Source organism: Oncorhynchus masou, chromosome 26 (assembly GCF_036934945.1).
Source record: "Oncorhynchus masou masou isolate Uvic2021 chromosome 26, UVic_Omas_1.1, whole genome shotgun sequence".
In the NCBI taxonomy this organism is placed as follows: Eukaryota; Metazoa; Chordata; class Actinopteri; order Salmoniformes; family Salmonidae; genus Oncorhynchus; species Oncorhynchus masou.
This window is the reverse complement of record NC_088237.1, coordinates 17,465,066-17,486,822: the sequence shown is the minus strand read 5'-3', so window position 1 is coordinate 17,486,822 and position 21,757 is coordinate 17,465,066. Positions and strand designations below refer to the sequence as shown.

General features: G+C 41.6%; 1 protein-coding gene across 6 annotated transcripts in view; it reads left to right on the top strand.

The window, feature by feature from the left end:
• The first annotated feature begins 390 nt into the window (after window positions 1–390).
• Window positions 391–21,757, top strand: part of LOC135514910 (muskelin-like) — a 34,747-nt gene continuing 13,380 nt past the window's right edge. For 2 of the 6 annotated variants that reach the window (XM_064938626.1, XM_064938631.1), the window contains exons 1-12: window positions 391–490; window positions 8,734–8,803; window positions 12,247–12,389; window positions 12,492–12,580; window positions 12,754–12,863; window positions 13,581–13,773; window positions 14,170–14,304; window positions 14,507–14,572; window positions 19,584–19,696; window positions 20,026–20,238; window positions 20,613–20,834; window positions 21,106–21,235. In XM_064938626.1, the coding sequence (XP_064794698.1) occupies window positions 411–490; window positions 8,734–8,803; window positions 12,247–12,389; window positions 12,492–12,580; window positions 12,754–12,863; window positions 13,581–13,773; window positions 14,170–14,304; window positions 14,507–14,572; window positions 19,584–19,696; window positions 20,026–20,238; window positions 20,613–20,834; window positions 21,106–21,235 (1,564 nt within the window). In that variant the 5' untranslated portion in view covers window positions 391–410. Of the gene's footprint in view, window positions 491–4,188; window positions 4,289–6,405; window positions 6,463–8,733; window positions 8,804–12,246; window positions 12,390–12,491; window positions 12,581–12,753; window positions 12,864–13,580; window positions 13,774–14,169; window positions 14,305–14,506; window positions 14,573–19,583; window positions 19,697–20,025; window positions 20,239–20,612; window positions 20,835–21,105; window positions 21,236–21,757 lie in introns of those variants that run through there. The other 4 variants (XM_064938629.1, XM_064938630.1, XM_064938628.1 and 1 more) reach the window with 4 other exon arrangements.

Sequence of the window (21,757 nt, the reverse complement as noted above, 5' to 3'; positions counted from 1 at the left end):
AGTTTCTAAAAGTTTATAAACTATATTATTTCTGCAGATAAAACAGACGTCAGGAGAAACCTATTGCGATAACACATACACACAAACGCAGGCAAGCACGCACACACACACACACACACACACACACACACACACACACACACACACACACACACTAAGCCGAATGCATAACTAATATGGCAGCAGCATGGTTGAAATAACTTGGTGCAAGTGTTCCATGCACATTTTCAGGGTCACTAATCAATATCATGTCCTCATAAATATTTTTGAACAGTTTTCTCTATTTTTGAACAGTTTTCTCTATTATTGAACTTGACCGATGTAACCAAACGCATTAATCGAATTAAAGTGTATTGTCTCTTTAAGAGCTGTCACTCGAGCCTTTGCTGCTTGTCATTTTCTGCAACAAGATGGCGGTCGTTCCAGAGAACAGAGTCCTCTCCTTCAGTGTTTTTAAATGGAGCTCGTATTCCTCCACATATTTACCAGAGTGAGTAATGCACACATACGTTGACCACATTTATGTATTTGTTTTCGTTGCTGCAGGTCTCATTAACTGCCACAGTGCATCGAAATCGTGTCTCCGCGGCCTAGCTTGACTGCGAGCTAACTACTCCACCGTTAGGCAACAGGGATAACGTTAGCTAGTTAGATTTACTCGAGTAAACAAAATGCACGCATAGCCAGCTAAATTTATTATTTTTGTACTGTGTGACGTCTTTCCATGCACTGTAAAGCCGATACTGGTAATTATCTAACAGCTGTACTAACGATTTGGCAAAAAAGCTAGCTAGTTAAGTTTGCGAGCACGCACACTAGACGAGCATGCCACCACCACTAAGTTAGTAGCCAAAACACTCATGACTTTTTATATTAGCTAGTGAGCTAAATAGTTAACTAATCATACATAACTTTTTTCTCCTACACTTTTTGTAGGCATGTTTAGTCTGATTGTTCTGTACCCGTTCGTGCAAGGCCAAAGGGTATAGCCAGTTAATGTTAGGTAACGAGCTAGTATGTTTCTATGGTATTGCTTGGGTAACTTGACATCATAGGAAATGCCTGTACAGTCAGCTATTTATGGACCCTATTATCCCGCTCTTTTAAAAACAGTGGAATTGCTAGTGTCAGCACTAATTAGTTTGGAACTGGCTGAAAATGTTTACTGCTTTTATACAGGCAGCCCAATTTAGATGTTTTTTTTCTCCCGCAAATGGGTCTTCTTTCCTTACCCACAGATATTTTTCAAAGCTGATCTGATTGGTCGAAAGACCCATTAGTGAGGAAAATATCGGTCTGCCTTTGTAATTGCAGCCTTGAAGACAATAGTATCACTGCCTCTGTCACAATACCACCCCATGATTGATGAGATTTTTTTATTTTACCATTTTTTAACTAGGCAAGTCAGTTAAGAACAAATTCTTATTTTCAATGATGGTCTAGGAAAGGTGGGTTCCTTGTTCAGGGGCAGAACAACATATTTTTTCTACATTGTTAGCTCAGGGATTTGATCTTGCAACCTTTCGGTTACTAGTCCAATGCTCTAACCACTAGGCTACCTGACCACTAGATCAGTCATCAGTAGGCCTAACTTGCTCTGGCCAATGCCGGGCAATTTGCCGGGCAAATTAGGAATGCTGTTCAGGTCAGTCCATTTCGTTATTTAGCAAGTCAAATAAGCTTATTGACCAATCAGGACTTGAATACGACTGCACATCACTTAATAATTTAACATGTACATTTTATATGTAGTGATTGTATTTCATATGTCACTGTGATTTACTGGTACATATGCTATGATGCCGTTAACATGGCTGTATAAAGGAAGTTTTCCCTCCACAAAAGGGCTTTATTACAGACAGGAATACTCGTTAGTTTCATTAGGTATCTGGGTGGCTGGTCTCAGACAATCCCGCAGGTGAAGAAGCCGGATGGGGAGATCCAGGGCTGGCGTGGTTACACGTAGTCTGTGTTTTTGAGGCTGGTTGGACATATTGCCAAATTCTCTAAAACGACATTGGAGGTGACTTATGGTAGAGAATTTAATGTTAATTTATCTGTCAACAGCTCTGGTGGACATTCCTGCAATCAGCATGCCACCTATGGAATGATCATGCTGTTAAATCAGCTTCTTGATATGCCACACTTGTCAGGTGGATGGATTATCTTGGCAAAGGAGAAATGTTCACTAACAGGGATGTAAACAAATGTGTGCACAATTTGAGAGAAGCTTTTTGTGTGTAAGGAAAAATTCTGGGATCACTTTACATGTTGTGTGTTATATTTTTGTTTAGTATAGTTAGCATTCTCCTTGATTCCCTTTGCTTTTGTTAGCATTCTGGTAAGTTATGTTTTTGGGGCTTTGAATATTAGGGCTATATAAATACCCCTCCAGTCAACTTGTGCAATAGATAACGCAGATCTCATTGATCATTTTGCATGTTAGATCATTTTTCATTATGAAGCTTACCAGTACTAGTTTCGCAAAACAGGGGTTTGAGGCAGTCACGCGTGTTTGTTTATAAAGAAGCACAATGAGCAAAATGGGAGCTTTGTAAGGTGAGTCACTTCTGCAGCGCAACTTAGTTGTGGTGATCAAGTTACACTTGTATGAAATCCACTAATGTTTTCCATATATATATATATATTATAACTATTCAATTAACTATTTAAGATGTGCCAAATTCTCTCCAGCTGGGTTTTGCTACGTAACTTGTGAATGTTGCTAACTTGCTAATGTTAACTAAGCTTGCAAGATCAAGCTTCTTGGTAACCACATCAGAGAAAATCCCCTGCCTAATATTTGTGTTGTTGTGCATGCTGCAAACTGCGTTTTGAGATACTTGCATAACTTTATGAGCTGGGTTGCCTGTCCAAGTAATAAATATTTGCATGCACTCATTACCATTTACCTAGCATCCGCTATGAGAATTGTTTAGTATTTGTTAGCATTTTGATAGCATTCTGGTAAGTACATTCTTTGGGGCTTTTATTTCTGTTTAGAGATATATATATATATATATTTACTTGTGCACTACTAGTAATACCGTATATCCCAGGATGGCACAGGCAAGGTATGGAAATCTGGACACCACTGAACCCTGATCATTGGTCTCTGATCTGTACTACATAGAAATGCATAATTCTACACAAAGGTAGAAATATGAAGTATCATTCATTACATATAGGTATTATTCTACACACTGGCTATTCGAATGAGCTCTGCTCCCAAACATTACGAAATTTGGTTGGTTTGAACTGGATCAAATCTGATCGAATCATAAACTTCTATGTTTCACAAGTTTAGACATCAAATTACAGTAGAGTTTAGTACAGTACATTATACTGTACTCTAGTGTGCTCTATGTTATTGAATTTAACTGAACTATACTCAACTTTTTGTTGTCCAGACTGTTTTCATGCTTTTGCTTTGGCAACCAGATGACAGAATAATAAAACAAATGAGCTGAACATAATGGAGGACAGTAGGTGACCAAACTGTGGTTTGTCTACTCTGATTAAGTAACAGTATTAAATCAAATCAAATTTTATTGGTCAAATACACATGGTTAGCAGATATTAATGTGAGTGAAATGCTTGTGCTTCTAGTTCTGACCGTGCAGTAATATCTAACAATTTCACAACTACCTTATACAAAGTAATGTAAAAGAATGAATATGTACAAGTAGATTAAAAGTTTTAATCAGTTAATTCATAGACACATGTATTTCAGTAAAAACACCTACTAGCTTAATTGGTAGGTCTACTTTTACTTGTTACTAATGTGAACTTGAATTATCCTCCCTCATGAGGGAGTGCAGGGCTCGACATTAACGCTTGTCCACTTGTCCTGAGCTAGTAAAAAAAGATAATCGGACAAGAATAATATAATTTTAAGTTGCCTGAATGGAAAAGTAAAAGAAGAAGAAATCACAATATCAAACAATTCGGTTACTCCGATCAGAATTGTATCAGGGGCTCCGGATGCAATGTGTTACCCACTGTCCTACAAATCTCTGCAGAACGCATCGGAGTATAATTATTGTAGGCCTACATTGACGGGCACGAGCTGTCTTTCAATCATGCAGTCACAAGATGTGTGTTTGAGATCAAAGTGACCCTAGCCACGTGTGCACATTGGTTGATATTCATTGCTTGTTAATGAGTTATTTACCCAGTTATAGCAGATTTTTGGTCAGCAATGAAAATCCTGGAAAAGTCATGGTGTGCATCACCTCCCTGTGCCAGTGGGCTGTTGCCAGAGGAGAGGGATGGATTTGCACAGGAGGTAAATGTAAAGATAATCAGCCAAACTACACCATGTTTTCAGTTGGCTATCTCACTATTCAACTATTTAGCTATCGGCATGTATTAATGTCATGTTCGATGTCCTAAAATAACTTTCCAATGGCCCTCGTGTATAACTGCAAATGGCCGACACGCAGTTGATAGTTGAAACCAATACTGCATACTCCGGTTGTAAAACCGTATGTGTCTCAAGCTCTCAAAATTGGATAAGATTCTCCTCTGTTCAATACTGGCCATGTAATTCTGACAGGATATTCCAATAATATTTTTTAAACTAATTGACAAGTAGCCCATATGCTGTCAAGATCTCCCCTGAACACTGACTATTTTAACCTTACAAATAGATAAACATTTAGGTCTGCTACCTAACCCGCCTTAGCAATTTGATCCCTTGTTCAATTGAATGAGGGATCTCTTATAAAAAACGTAAAGTATTTGGTTGTAATTGTAATGTTGCAGGATGGTAAACCATCCTCCATGAAAGTCCAGAAGAGCTACTGGGTTTGCAGGCTTTTGCTCCAGCCCTGCTCGAGCACACCACTTTGTAAAATATCAGCTGCTCAACAGGACCTTGATATGCTGACTCTGGTTTGTTTGAGCAGGGTTGTGTCAAAAGCCTGGACACCCCAGGAGCTCTCCAGATGTAAGGTTGACGGACCACGTGTTTTATACACTAGCCTGTCTGCATTATTTCACTTTGGGGGGTTAAGTCAATCAAATTAAATAAAATGTAATTATAAAGACCTTTTTTACATCAGCAGATGTCACAAGGTGCTTATACAGAAACCCAGCCTAAAACCTCTAAAAAAAAGCCAGCAATGCAGATGGCTAGGAAAAACTCCCTGGAAGGCAGGAACCTAGGAAGAAACCGAGGGAGGATCCAGGCTCTGAGGGGTGGCATGTCCTCTTCTGGCTGTCGGTTGGAGATTACAAGAGTACATGGCCATTAAAGCCAGCTCAAGATGCAAGTGCCTTGGTTAAGGCCACAACAGCAAGAGATGCTGCATCAGTGGCGATTTTAGCATTGAAATTTAGGTGGGGCAACAAAAAAAAGTGGGATGCATGCCAGCAAAGCCACTAAACAATATATTAATTATAATGGTGACAAATGGTGCCCACAAACTGTTAGGACCTACATAAAGCTGTCCCAACAGCAGTCCCAACACCTAACCATTGCTACATCTGGCTATTAGCGGAGCCTTGTCTGGCAGCAAAACAGTTCATTCAGCCTCGTTTACTGTCTTAAAAAAACCATAGCTGATATGGCTGACTTGCTTAAACTGATGTGGTTTCTACTGATAATTGAGATGAACAAACTATGGTATAAGGGGACAACGAGCAGATAAGAGGCAATCCGTAATTTAGATTAAGACATTCATGAGCGAGCTTGGACGGACAAAGTCAATAACTAGTTGCTCGGCACTTTTGTTATTTACAGAGACAGAATTCAGAACATGGGCTGTTCTTAGTGTTCTCCCTGTACACCAAGTCAACCGTAGGATAAATAACGGGGACATATAAGCAGACAATGAAAGCTCTTACAATATTCCGTGTAATTAAGAGGTGAAAATAGACCAAATTGTTAGGCTGAGGCACTTGGGCTACTAACAGTTTACTACACAACATACACTTAGTGTTACTGTCTTAGCTACAGTATACAAATCTCCCTGGCATATTACATCTATGCAGCAGCATACAATACATTTTTGGACTCACCTTGATGTGCCTTTCTCACTTAAACAGGAAGGTGGTTTGGCGGTCCTTCGTGGGCAAATTTTGTCATTAAAGTCTGACATTCTCTGGATTTATGGTGCTTTCAAGACAACTGGGAACTCGGGGAAAGTTGTGAATCATGATGACGTCATTGATCTTCAGGTCGTAGCTTTAGAAAGAGGTCCGAGTTCCGAATTTCACAATTGAGTTGAATGAAAGTTCAAAATGTATTTTCCCAGTCGTAGCTCATTTTTCCAGAGTTCCCAGTTGTCTTTAACTCACTAAAGTCAGATTTTGCAGTTCTATGTTATGTTGTTTTGGGCACAGCACATCATGCTTCATTAACCGTATGACCAATGTTGAATGTTTATCATTTTAAACTAGGAAAAGAGACCCTTAATCTTCGACTTGGGGCCCACTGCCACTCCATTGAATAGCAAGGTAATGATTGCTTTGCAATTCTTGCAGTTAGCCACTGATTCCTTCCAAACAACTCATTGTTGAATTTGTGATTTCCAACTTGTTGCGTAATGTTTGTCCAATAGCCGATGACCACCGATACTTTTTATATGTAATTTCTCTTCATATGACAAGGATTAAAAAGGATTTGCCAGTAGATTGTCAACTTGATTCATGATGATGATTGCCAGCTAAGATTTTGAAAGTCGCCCTTTATCTCAGCTCGCTAGTCACCATAGCATCACCCACCTGTAGCACGCGCTCCAGCAGGTATATCTCTCTGGTCACCTCCAAAACCAAATTCTTTCTTTGGCCGCCTCTCCTTCCAGTTCTCTGCTGCCAATGACTGGAACTAACTACAAAACTCTCTGAAACTGGAAACACTCATCTCCTTCACTAGCTTTAAGCACCAACTGTCAGAGCAGCTCACAGATTACTGCACCTGTACATAGCCCACCTATAATTTAGCCCAAACAACTACCTCTTTCCCTACTGTATTTATTTATATTATTTATTTATTTAGCTCCTTTGCACCCCATTATTTTTATTTCTATTTCTACTTTGCACATTCTTCCACTGGAAATCTACCATTCCAGTGTTTTACCTGCTATATTGTATTTACTTTGCTACCATGCCCTTTTTTTGCCTTTACCTCCCTTATCTCACCTCATTTGCTCACACCCTATATAGACTTGTTTCTACTGTATTATTGACTGTATGTTTGTTTTACTCCATTTGTAACTCTGTGTTACTGTGTGTGTCGAACTGTTTTGCTTTATCTTGGCCAGGTCGCAATTGTAAATGAGAACTTGTTCTCAACTTGCCTACCTGGTTAAATAAAGGTGAAATAAATAAATAAGTATGATGTTGACATGATCAGTCCAATCAAAGCTACTGTAGATAAAATGTGATTTGAAGTAATTTTATCTGTGGCCATTGACATTGAGACTTCATGGATGGGCACTTCTAATGTAACTCAATGGCAGCACCCAAGGGGTTTGAATTTTCTAGCTCAGTGTCCCAATGAGTGACAGAATACTGAGCCAACCATGGCGCAACGCTCCGTAATTTCTGCTGGCTTTCCCCACCACCACAGAAAGCACTGAGCTGGGCTGAAACACCTGCTTTTTGGAGCTGTCTTACTCAAGGAAACAAAAATAGACCATATATCTATGCGGTTTTATTAACTCAATATATTTCTTTACATTGTTTGCAAACTGATGTGACACATTAATGCCAAAATAACATGCAAAAAATGGGACTCAAAACAGGCTCTGCCCTGAATGACGAGTCACCACTGTACTGTATAATACATGGGATCAGAGAGCAGCAGCCTTCCATTGTCAATACCTGTGATGATAATGAATGTTATTTTGTGAAGTGGTTCCTTGCATCATACAACACCATTTTCGGGTGGGGGGCAAGTGACTTGAGCTTTTGGACGAGTTAAAAAAAGCTTCTAATTTCTCTTCTGGGCTTGACATTAACATTTTTAGACATGTGGGTTTTTGGTAACAGAATTACAAGTTTTATATATAAGTTCTTAACTTCACTATTATTGTGTTTTGATGTATTTCTAATACCTTTTAAAGACATGCTCCAGTACTTTGGCAACTACTTAAACCTCCTGCTTTGGGCTAGATGTGTCAATGTGTAGTTCATATACGCTTAATCTTTGAGCAGAATTAGCCACTTACTTCAATTAGCCACTAAATTCCTAGTTGGAAAGGAACTCTTTTTCTGGAAGCTTGTGCTGCACCATTTTCCCCCATGTGGGCCAGCCCCCTAGCAATTAGTTAAACCAATGAGCTTTTAGCCCCTCGCCATAAGCGAGACATTTAGCAAGATAACCAAACAGCAGACCGAGTGAGAGCGCAGTGATGTGTTGCACTTACAGTATCATCACATGTGAGTGCAATTTTTAAAACTACTGGCTAAAAACTATACAAAAGTACAGGAGAATCCATTTGACTTTTTCTGGTAAATGTTTTCTAAGACCCTGTTTCCTCCCGTTTGACCAGAAATCAAGGCTAGTATTTTGCCTCAATTTTAAGATGGAAAATTGATTAAAAATCTATGCCTTTATTTCCCCAAAATATACACTCTTAGCTTTTATTTGACTCCCAATTTGATATGCTGCTATGAACTCCCTGCACATGTGGTGCTCATGGGTCCTTTTACATTGCTCACAACAAATGGTTGCATGTTGGCTGAAACATGTCCTTTCTCCCATCTTTCCCTTTCTGTATGTAGAAACATCTTGGTGGACAAACCCAATGACCAGTCCTCCAGGTGGTCGTCTGAGAGCAACTACCCTCCACAGGTAACGTCTGCCGTGCCCCGCCCACATAGACACCTGTCTCATACTCAGGCCTACCTGTCACTCACACACCTTCCATGCCTTGTGCCTTGCCTGTCTTGGGATGGGGCTCTTCTGTAGAGGGCCTGTGCCCAGTTGCATACAACACCCGTGTTCTCATTTCACTGGTGGCTGCTAAATAAGAGCACCTAATAGACGGGTTGGTTGTTTAGCAACAAAACCGACGCGCATTCAACTATGGGGCAAAAGACTGCGATGACTTAGATTGTTGACAACATGTAAACTATATTTTCTCCAGCATTTGAAACATAATTACATTTGCACAAAGAACACTTCTCAAATACATCGTTACACTTGTTTGTTTGCTAGCTAGGGAATTTTAGCCTCTTTAGCATTGACATGAAATCAGTCTCAACACCTCGAACAAGACATGGTATAGTTCAAGAAAAATATTAAACTAGTTGAAACAAGTCACGATTCCCCACCTGGCAGTTTCTTGTCACTGTTGGTAGCTATCTGGCCATCCAGAATCATAAAGTCCACAGCTTCTGCCCCATAGAAGCGTGCGTTGTCAGCTAATACATCTTTAGTATGCACGTCTTGACCCCAATGACTTGCACTTGCACTTTTGTGAGTAGGAAGTGGCCCAGCGTAGCGTGTTTGACTGTCTTGTGGTTATGGGCAGAGGAAATTGAAACTGTTTTTTCTGTAAGAGGAAACTTAGCATGGCAGTCTTAACCACCCAAGCTAGACATTCAATTGTGGCAGAGGCAAAACTCCACTGCACCTGTTTACGTCAAATACGTTACACTCTCTAAAAATGTTGAACTCTCATCAACTGCTTTTATCTTTTCAAAGAGAGGGAGGTTGTTGAGAGGTAGAGCCTTCAAAATAATTATACTGAACAAATGATAAAACCATACCTCATAAATCATAAATGAAGCCTGAGTCCTTTCATATAAATGTTTTATAATGGTTTCTATGACAACAAGAATCGACAAAGCATTGAGATACGGGTCTTTCATTAGCAAGTGTGCCATGTTTTTAGGTGACAGGACTGTTTTGGAAAAGAAAGATCGATATACCCAAGCCTAGGAATAATCCCTCTGTGTTAAATGCACCCTAGGCGATAACCTAATGAGATGCAATATATCTGCCTTATTATTGATGAAAACTGTTGAAGATGGAACCGTATCAGAGGACCCATTAGTAAGCCTAGCAGATGCACTCTGGTAGTGGATGGTTATTGCTCACTCACACAGCCATTTAAACCTACAGGATTTGTAGAAACATGGGTCTCCCAGGGATTGTGGGTTGCCTGGTTTCCGGAAAGCAGATTTAATCAATGTTCTATCTGTACTGCTCTATCCCCTCTCTCTCCCAGAGGGTTCAACTCGGTGCCCTGTCCGGTCAGCAGCAGATATGCCCAGGCTAGTTACTACTCTAGTGACCTGTGAACATGGCAAATCAAATGTATTAGTCACATGCGCTGAATACAACAGGTCACCTTACAGTGAAATGCTTACTTACGAGCCCCTAACCCGACAGTGCAGTTCAAAAAATATGGATAAGAGATAAAAGTAACAAGTAATTAAAGAGGAGCAGTAAGAAATAACAATACATACAGGGGGGTGCCGGTACAGAGTTAATGTGCAGTGGCACCGGTTATTTGAGGTAGTATGTACATGTAGGTAGAGTTATTAAAGTGACTATGCGTAGATCACAGCAATGTGAATAGTCTGGGTAGCCATTTGACTAGATGTTCAGGAGTCTTATGGCTTGGGGGTAGAAGCTGTTTAGAAACCTCTTGGACCTAGACTTGGTGCTCCGGTATTGCTTGACGTCTGGTATCAGCGAGAACAGTCTATGACTAGGGTGGCTGGAATCTTTGACATTTTTCAGGGCCTTCCTCTGACACAGCCTGGTATAAAGGTCCACTGTTGTCTTTGGCAAATGTAATGATGGTATTGGAGTCGTGCTTGGCCATGCAGTCATGAGTGAACAGGGGAGTACAGGAGGGCGCTGAGCACGGGCCCCTGTGTTGAGGATCAGCGTGGCGTATGTGTTGTTACCTTCCCTTACCACCTGGGGGTTGCCCGCCAGGAAGTCCTGGATCCAGTTGCAGAGGGATGTGTTTAGCTTATTGATGATTTTTGAGGGCACTATGGTGTTGAACGCTGAGTCAATGAATAGCATTCTCACATAGGTGTTCCTTCTGTCCAGGTGGGAAAGGGCAGTGTAGAGTGCAATGGAGACTGCATCATCTGTGGATCTGTTGGGGCGGTATGCAAATTGGAGTGGGTCTAGGGTTTCTGGGATGATGGTGTTGATGTGTGTCATGACCAGCCTTTCAAAGCACTTCATGGCTACAGACGTGTGTGCTACGGGTTGGTAGTCATTTAGGCAGGTTACCTTAGTGTTCTTGGGCACAGGCACTATGGTGGTCTGCTTAAAACATGTTGGTATTACAGACTCGGACAGGGAGAGGTTGAAAATGTCTGTCAAGCCACTTACGAGTTGATCAGCGCATGCTCGCAGTACACTTTCCTGGTAATCCGTCTGGCCCTACGGCCTTGTGAATGTTGACCTGTCTAAAGGTCTTACTCGCATCGGCTGCGGAGAGCGCGATCACACAGTCATCCAGTACAGCTGGTCCTCTCATGAATGTTTCAGTGGTATTTGCCTCGAAGTGAGCATATAAGTAGTTTAGCCTGTCCGGTAGGCTCGTGTCACTGGCAGCTCTCGTAGTCTGTAATGTTTTGCAGGCCCTGCCACATTTGGCGGGCGTCAGAGCCAGTGTAGTAAGACTCGATCTTAGTCCTGTATTGACGCTTTGCCTGTTTGATGGTTTGTCGGAGGGCATAGCGGGATTTCTTATAAGCTTCCGGGTTAGAGTCCCGCTCATTGAAAGCGGCAGCTCTAGCCTTTAGCTCAGTGAAGATGCTGCCTATAATCCATGGTTTCTGGTTGGGGTATGTACGTATGGTCACTGTGGGGATGACGTCATCGATGCACTTATTGATGAAACCAATGACTGATGTGGTGCATTCCTCAATGCCATTGGAGGAATCCTGGAACATATTCCAGTCTGTGCTAGCAAAACAGTTCTGTAGCTTAGCATCTGCTTCATCTGACCACTTTTTTTATTCATCTAGTTACTGGTGCTTCCTGCTTTAGTGCTAAACTTGTCAGGAGGATAGAGTTATGGTCAGACTTGCCAAATGGAGGGCGAGGGAGAGCTTTGTCCCATAGTTTGACTGTGCAGCAGCTCGTATACACAGCACTTCTCCTCTGCTCTCTGTGCCATCTGCAGTGTTGTGAAACATGTTCGGAGAGCAATAGAATGAAAACTGCAGTGTCATGTGTTGATAATATAGATCGGACACTGCATTATGATTTATTGTGAGAGACTGCTGATCAGATTCTCCCCTCTATTTTCCCTCCAGTACTTAATGTTGAAATTGGAACGGCCATCAATCGTTCAGAGCATCACCTTTGGGAAGTATGAGAAGACTCACGTGTGTAACCTGAAGAAGTTCAAAGTGTTTGGTGGGATGAGTGAAGAGAACATGACAGAACTCCTGTCCAGGTGAGAGCAGAGGTACAGTGAAGTGTACTTCTTTACTGTATAATTAACCTACCTTACTGTCTGTACCATATTTATTTAATTTGATCTTTTATTTCTCTGCAGTGGCCTGAAAAATGACTACAACAAGGAGACCTTCACCTTGAAACACAAGATTGACGAACAGATGTTTCCCTGCAGATTTGTTAAAATAGGTGAGTTTGGAGATGGAATGGGCCCAAGGCTTGGGCCTACGTGTTGTACAGACTCAGTCCAGCTTGAAAATGATTGTAGTGAAGGGATGCTACACGGCTAGAGATGGAAATAAGTCAAAATGGCAAAATAGTTGATGATTTAAATTATAGACCATTCTCTCTGTCTCTCTCAGTGCCGCTGATGTCTTGGGGGCCCAGTTTTAACTTCAGTATCTGGTACATTGAGCTGCATGGCATAGAGGAACCTGACTTAGTGCAGCCCTGCCTTAACTGGTACAGCAAGGTGAGCCTGCCTCTGAGACGCACGCACTCACATACACAGTTGGGGTTAAGGGAGAGAATCCGTCTGAGTGGGTTACATAACCAATAAGGCCAGAGAGGGTGTGGTATTTGCGGAGTGCCTGGATACAGCCCTTCGTCGTGGTATATTGGCCATGTACTACAAACTCCAGAGGTGCCTTATTGATATTATAAACTGGTAACCAATGTAATTAGAGCAGTAACAATAATATTTTGTCATACCTATGGTATACGTTCTGATATACCACGGCTGTCAGCCAATCAGCATTCAGGACTTGAACCACCTAGTTTATAATATGAAGTATAACATATGTGATGAAAAACATTGATCAAATCAGGACTTGAACCACCCAGTTTAAGCAATAAGGACCTAGGATGTGCGGTGTATGGACAATATACCACGGCTTAGGGCTGTTCTTATGTAAGATGCAACTCTGAGTTTCTGGATACAGCCCTTAGCCGTGGTATAGTGGCCATATACCACAAACCCCTGAGGTGCCTTATTGCTGTTATAAACTGGTTACCAATGGAATTAGAACAGTAAAAACATATTTTTTTTTGTCATGCTCATGGTATACGGTCTGATATACCACAGGTTTCAGCCAATCAGCATTCAGGGCTCGAACCACCTAGTTTATAATATGAAGTATAAGATATGTGATGAAAAACATTGATCAAATATGGAGCTGTATTCCTCTAGTACCGGGAACAGGAAGCGATCCGCCTGTGCCTGAAGCACTTCCGGCAGCACAACTACACAGAGGCCTTTGAGTCGCTGCAGAAGAAGACACGCATCGCGTTGGAACACCAAATGCTGACACACCTCCACGACCGCCTGGTACTCCGGGGAGACTTTGACGCCTGTGAGGAGCTCATCGACAAAGCTGTCAAAGGTCCTGACACCCACACCTCCCTTAGAAAGACCGATGGGGGCTGGACCTACTGCGCTGTACACATCAACTTCAATACAACTACATGACCTCAATCATCATACTAACTACAGACCTCTACCATTCCATGACTGAGAACTTAAAACCTAGCTCGGCTTATATTTAGCTCATGAATTCAGTGGATACCATAGTGATTCATTATTTACACTATAGATCCATGTATCTCTACATGACTTTTTAATTTTTATCAGATTTGGATTTGAAACCACAGGGCATGGCAATGTCATCCTGACATCATCCTTTCTTTTTGAGATTGAAAAGGTAACAAAACTATTCACTTCTATCTCCTGGTTAAAATAATCTGGACAATCTTCCTGTGTTTGACATTTTCCTCTGTAGATGGTTTATTTAACCAGTACATCAGCCAGCAAGAGTACAAGCCAAGATGGAGTCAGATCATCCCCAAGAGTAACAAAGGTACAGCCTCGCAAGAGCCAAGCCCAGATGACATGAACAGTGAGACAAACTACTCAAGTAGGAAATGTTTTTTCATTAACAAAATGCTGTGGTACGCTGTGCACTACCACTCTATAGCGATTCATTAATGGTTTTCCCCGTCTCCCTTTCTCTTCTGCTCCTTTTCCATTTTCCTTCAACACTCCATCCCTCTCCTACATTTGATTCCCTCCTTTCCCTCAACCCCTTTCTCGCGCTCCCCTGCTCCACCGCTCTCCAGGTAATGAGGATGACAACAGACCAGGGATGAGGGGAGGTCATCAGATGGTCATTGACGTTCAGACAGGTGAGGCATGCTAGCTAACACCACACCTAGACCACACCCCCTATAATGTTACCTATTACTTCAACTGGATTTCTCCTTTTCCAAATGTTAAATTTAACTATAGCGGAAATTGACGTTTTGGTTCCATCCCCCGAAGAGTGACACAGGCTGCTAATACATATTCACAAATTGGGGATGGGAACGCCGTGGAGGGGACAAATAACAACAAGTAGGGCACCGACAGCTGTCTGTAGCTAGCTTGCATGCTAACCTTATCTGGCTAACTAATATCATCCATTGCTACGCTGTATTCAAAATATTAGCCAGCTCGGCTATGGCTGGTTCTGGAGTTGGATTTGTCATAAGCAAGTAGGGAGAACTTCGCCACAAATGGATCGGGGAAACCAGTCCACAGTTTTGGCATCGTCCATAAATTGTGACTGGGAATCTGCCATAGAAATGGGAAGAATAATATGAAGCTCCGGTAAAATGGATAGCCTAACTATCTGGGTCGCAACTTTCACTGGGGACGCCCCCCCCCACATTCTGAAATTGCATTTTTGTTCCCCCCCAGTTTTATCATTGTAATGTGATACAAAACGAGACAAAGGGTGTGCTTTAGGACCATGCGGACGACACCGAGTGGTCGAGTAGCCTGCTTTGGAGTGTTTATCTAACTGGATAAGACCAAAGTTGCGCCCCTGCTAACTATTGAACAGTTTGGACTAGACGCATTTTTCTACATTGTAATGGACACGGTGAAGCCTTTAGTAGGCTCTTGCCATAGTTCTCACAGCTAGTGGAGGTGAAATGATAGGCTACAAGGACTGCGTGCCGCAAATGATATGTAGCAACAATCTGAGCGCATCGGACACGAAACAGTAATATTTGATGTAACAACAGCACAAACTAGATAAACAAGTTGGTGGACTCTTGATTTCTAGCTGCACCAATCAAAGCATTCATCTTGGGGGGGGTTCCAAAATGCAATCTTATCACTCACAATTTTAAACAAGTGCAACTTGACAAATTATCCAATGAATTATGATAATTTGCTGGTAAAAAAAATGGAGGTGCAAAAACAAATTTGCTCCCTTATTTTAATTTGCGCTATGGCTCAGGCAGCAAAGTTTAGGCTACGGTTAAAAGCGGAAGAGGATGCGGGACACCCCACTCACTGGTTCAATGAAAGTCATTGAAGTAAGTAGACCAGACCCAGCTGCTATTGCATTGTTGTCTGTGGGAGAACCAACCCATTAACTAGAGCGGATCTGACAATGTTTTCCAATGGTAAACGGCCTGAGTGAACTCTTATTTATCCGCCATCTTTGTTGTAGCCAAATATTCTCTATATTGCTTAGCTTAGTTGCAACTTTGCAGGTGTTTCTGATTAATAAACAATGCCATGCTGGTGGGTGGTACCATTTGATGTAAAACCCAGCCCTGAAACGAAATGTAGGCTAAAAAGAATTTGCACATTTCATAGGAAAAGACACGGCATTGGCACGAAGTTGCACAAAGTGGGCAGTTCGGGGTTGTCACTTCAAGCACAAATATATTCTACTTTAACTTAAACAATTACTTATTGACTTAAATCGCTGTGTAACATCGTGGGTAAGCTCTGGCCATCGTCTTTCAGTGGAGTTCTACTGTCACCTTTTAAAGCTGTTTTGCAGAGGACGGTGGTTATTTTAGTGCTCTGTAATGTTTTGGTGGCTTACTCGCCTGCAGGCGTTTGTAAAGACAAAGGCTTGTATTGTGCTCGTGTGTCTACAGGCTGTGAGAAGCCTTGCATCTTGCTGGTCTGTCTCTCAGGCCCCCAGACACTGAGAACTGTCTTGTTAGCCAATCCAGATGACCTAGAGTAACCCCCCCAACCAACCTACAAAAACCTCCACACAGTCTGCACGCCATGCAGACATTACCCCTGTGTGCTGCTCTGCTGATTTGCCATGCTTAAGGCCCATTGAACCTGTCCACCTCTGTGTTAATAATGCACTCATGCTACTCAATTCATGGGTTCTTCAGGACTTAAGGAATGGAACTGTTCTTTCTGCAATTGAAGTGATGATTTCCCCCATTATTCTCATGGTTGCACTCAGTATGTAGTCTAAGTGTTTATCTTGAATAGCCTTTTTCTACTCGTTAACCCTTTACACTCATGGAACTTAGCCTCTGGATACGGCTACATTGAAATGTTTGAAGAAACATACAGTTGAAGTCGGAAGTTTACATAACTTAGGTTGGCGTCATTAAAACTCGTTTTTCAACCACTCCACACATTTCTTGTTAACAAACTATAGTTTTGGCAAGTCGGTTAGGACATTACTTTCTTCATGGCACGAGTAATTTTTCCAACAATTGTTTACAGACAGATTATTTCACATATCATTCACTGTATCACAATTCCAGTGGGTCAGAAGTTTACATACACTAAGTTGACTGTGCCTTTAAACCTCTTGGTAATTTCCAGAAAATGTCATGGCTTTAGAAGCTTCTGATATGCTAATTGACATAATTTGAGTCAATTGGAGGTGTACCTGTGGATGTATTTCAAGGCCTACCTTCAAACTCAGTACCTCTTTGCTTGACATCATGGTGAAATCAAAAGAAATCTGCCAAGACCTCAGAAAATAATTGTAGACCTCCACAAGTCTGATTCATCCTTGGGAGCAATTTCCAAAAGCCTGAAGGTACCACGTTCATCCGTACAAACAATAGTACGCAAGTATAAACATCATGGGACCACGCAGCCGTTATACCGCTCAGGAAGGAGACACATTTGGTCTCCTAGAGATGAACGTACTTTGGTGCGAAAAGTGCAAATCAATCCCAGAGCAACAGCAAAGGACCTTGTGAAGATGCTGGAGGAAAGCCACTGCTCCAAAACCGCCATAAAAAAAGCCAGAACATATAGAACATTTGTGGGCAGAACTGAAAAAGCATGTGTGAGCAAGGAGGCCTACAAACCTGACTCAGTTACACCAGCTCTGTCAGTAGGAATGGCCAAAATTCACCCAACTTATTGTGGAAGGCTACCTGAAACATTTGACCCAAGTTAAACCATTTAAAAGGCAATGCTACCAAATACTAATTGAGTGTATGTACATTTCTGACCCAATGGGAATGTGATGAAAGAAATAAAAGCAGAAATCATTCTCTCTACTATTATTCTGACATTTCACATTCTTAAAATAAAGTGGTGATCCTGACTGACCTGAGACGGGGAATTTTTACTAGGATTTAATCAGGAATTGTGAATAACTGAGTTTAAATGTATTTGGCTAGGGTGTATGTAAACTTCCGACTTCAACTGTATGCATAACCATGGTAGCAATTGAAAGGGACCACTTCATAATATGGGGAAATTATCGGACCAAAGTTGAGGACACAACAGTCAAGCGTTAGATTAAGAGTTCTAACTTGTGTATCAAAGTGGCCACACACCTCTCCGACGTGTGCACAGTTACATTTCAATTCACTTTTATGGCTCAAGGAAAGAGCTTTCAATGATTAGGTGCCTTTAAAAAAATATATATATATATATATTTAGCTGTGCTGTTGAATTGAAGCAAGCACACTTTTTTTTTTTTTTTTTTGTGTGTATTTTTTGGAACACAGCCCTACATCCCCATCACACAATTGTTTTCGCAATCCAAAATTGGTCCATTTATAAATTGCATTCTGGGTTAGGTGGGCACAATTTGAAAGCTTATTCTCTTGCCAACATGACTCCTAAGTTATAAAATACAGTGTTAGTGTTAGACTTTCAGAAGGCCCTTCAGAGAAAACGATACTCATTTTGGCATAGAGTGGATTAATGAGTACATTCAACTGCAAATTATCTTCACAATGTGACAAACAGGCTCCTTCTGTTTAAAAAAATAAATAAATAAATCATAATTATGCCATGTCATCCTTGTAAATGTACATCAAATATTACAATCATAAATGTTGATGTAAAGGACATGAGTTTCATCATATTGAAAAGCAAAGCGCACATTTGGACTCGTGGGTGTGTGGTTTGCTTGTATGACATCAAAGCAGTATTTATTATAATTGTCTCATCTTTCAAAACAAATCGAGTCCTCTTGATCTACAATATTCCCCTCTTTGACAAAACGTGCAAAAGTAGCCCAATTAGTGGGATGGACTAGTGGGGTGTGTGTCTGTATATCTTCTTGTTGCGCTTAGTACTGCTGTTTACGCCTGTCCAGTTGAATCCTATACATCTCTTTGGGGGAGATCCTGAGTTCTGACATCTTGTATGGCATGTTACTGTATGGTTGCTGGATCGAATCCCAGAGCTGACAAGGTAAAAATCTGTTGTTCTGCCCCTGAACAAGGCAGTTAACCCACTGTTCCTCGGTAGGCTGTCATTGTAAATAAGAATTTGTTCTTAACTGACTTTCCTAGTTCAAAAAATAATAATTTGCCACTGCATTCTGATAACGCTTATCAATGACCAAATCTGCCATTTTCAACCAGTATACAGGTTTGAGTGTGAAGGGATAGTTTCAGGACCATTGTGCTTTACTGTAGTCTTCTTGGTGTTTCAGTATAGGCACCAGAGTAGTTAATTGATGTTGAATGCATCCAGCTGTCAGAGCAGCTCACAGATCACTGCACCTGTAAATAGCCCATCCAACTACCTCATTCCCATACTGTATGTATTGATTTATCTTGCTCCTTTGCACCCCAGTATCTCCACTTGCACATTCTTCTTCTGCACATCTATCATGCCAGTGTTTAATTGGTATATTGTAATTAATTTGCCACCCTGGCCTATTTATTGCCTTATCTTACCTCATTTGCAAACACTGTATATAGACTTTTTCTACTGTGTTATTGACTGTATGTTTGTTTATTCCATGTGTAACTCTGTATGTGTCGAACTGCTTTGCTTTATCTTGGCCAGGTCGCAGTTGTAAATGAGAACTTGTTCTCAACTAGCCTACCTGGTTAAATAAAGGTTAAATATATATTTTTTAATCCCAGGTGTTGACCAGCGTTGGCTCCCTGTTTCCTACAGAGACGGTGTATCTTTTTGGGGGCTGGGACGGCACACAGGACCTGGCTGACTTCTGGGCCTACAGTGTTCAGGAGAACCAGTGGGTCTGCATCTCCAGAGACACAGAGAAGGAGGTGAGAGAGCAAGATGTATGAAAGAGAGAAGGATGGTGGAAAAGAGGAGTTATTGTGACACAGAACAACACTTAAATGGTCCATACTGATTGTTACAGCTGCTTAATGAGCAGAACACTAAATTATTTATAAGAATGATCAGTATTATAACTGCAGTTTTCTTTGGTCAAGGTGAAGGTAATGTCTAACGAATGATTATAATGAAGATAATAGTTGAAAGCTTCACTATAGGAAAATATAACAGTGTAATGTTATTGAGCAGGTACTGGATATCAACGAAGTTCAGTAAATGGTAGAAACACTGTCGCCCCCCCCCTGTCCTCTCCCAGAGTGGTCCCAGTGCGCGGTCCTGTCACAAGATGTGCATCGACAGCCAGCGGCGACAGATCTACACACTCGGCCGCTACCTAGACTCCAGCGTCAGGAACAGCAAGTCTCTGAAGAGTGACTTCTACCGCTACGATGTCGACGCCAACACCTGGACACTGCTCAGCGAGGACACGTCAGCCGACGGCGGGCCCAAGCTCGTCTTTGACCACCAGGTAACCTCTTTATCACGCCCCTCACCTAGCTGTATCACACACGTCCAAACTGGACTAAACTGGCTAGGAGGGAATTGAAACACTGTGGGCTTCATTAAAAATAGGTTACAGAGTTTTTGTTGGTTAAATAATTGGTCCGTTCAGCCATCTGGAGGTGAGACCAGAGCACTGATGAAGGCTTAGCTGGCTATAGTCTTGACATATTTTCCTCTCTTCCCACTTTTTAAGCTAAAAATGGATCTGTAAATGCCAAGGATTTTTGCATAATTTTTTACACTGCTCAAAGCCCAACACTGAAATCCAAATGTTGAATCTCATGACTCTCTTCCGACCCAACCTTTCTCTTCTCTCACCCTTCCTCCTTCTCCTTATAGATGTGTATGGACTCGGAGAAGCACATGATCTATACGTTTGGCGGACGGATTCTGATGTGTAACGGCAGTGTGGAGGACAGCAGGACGTCCGAGCCCCAGTTCAGTGGGTTGTATGCCTTCCACTGCCAGGCCGGAACCTGGAGCCTGCTCAGAGAAGACTCCTGCAACGCTGGGCCTGAGGATGTCCAGTCACGCATCGGACACTGCATGCTCTTCCACACTGTGAGTTATGGGAGTAGTACCATGACTGGTGTTGATGTTAGGGTAATGTTGCCTGGATGTTACTGAATGGCTTTCTGCTTTGTGTTTTTAGAGAAAGCCAATGACAGAACAAATATGTACCAATTTTACTCTCATTACATTTATGAAGCCAAAGAAAGTTGTTCAGACTATTATCTTGTTCCACAGAAGAATGTAAACCATTCAGTGTTGGCATGAACTATGAACTAGATTTTTCTCTTCTCTCTCTCTCATCCCCCCTTCCTTTCTCCAGAGGAATCGTTGTCTGTATGTGTTCGGAGGTCAGAGGTCAAAGACATACCTGAATGACTTCTTCAGCTACGACGTGGACGGGGACCATGTGGAGATCATCTCAGACGGAACCAAGAAGGACTCCGGCATGGGTAAGACTGTCCACTTAGTCACTTAAGCCACCAGGGACAGTAACTCCATGGGTGGATTAAATTACACCTTCATTGTTTAGTGCCAACATTTTGTTCCAAATGGATCTGGTCAGGTCTAATGCCAAGGGTGTTGCAAGGCTAACCTAAATGAGTTTAGCCTTCATGTAAAAGTCCCCTCACTGCCTTCAGCACGTTGTACTTGCACCCTGGGTTCCACCCATTCTGCAGGGCAACAGAGACTCTAGTAGCGTGGCCGTAGTGCGTTTGTTTACAAAGTTGAAATTCCTAATTGCTTGCTGTGATTAGAAAGTGAGAAGTTGATTTCATCAGCTTCTGAGAATAGCATTTTTGTCACGTGCAAATGGGGTTCTTAGAAATTCCCAGCCCGTATTATTGTGGTATTTAGCAAAACCTCACAGGAACATTTAATTAGAGTGCGCTCTCACACCACACACACACTGTTTCAATCTTTTACAATCTACTTTCTCTTTAATCTTTATTCTCTCACACTCACAGAACCAT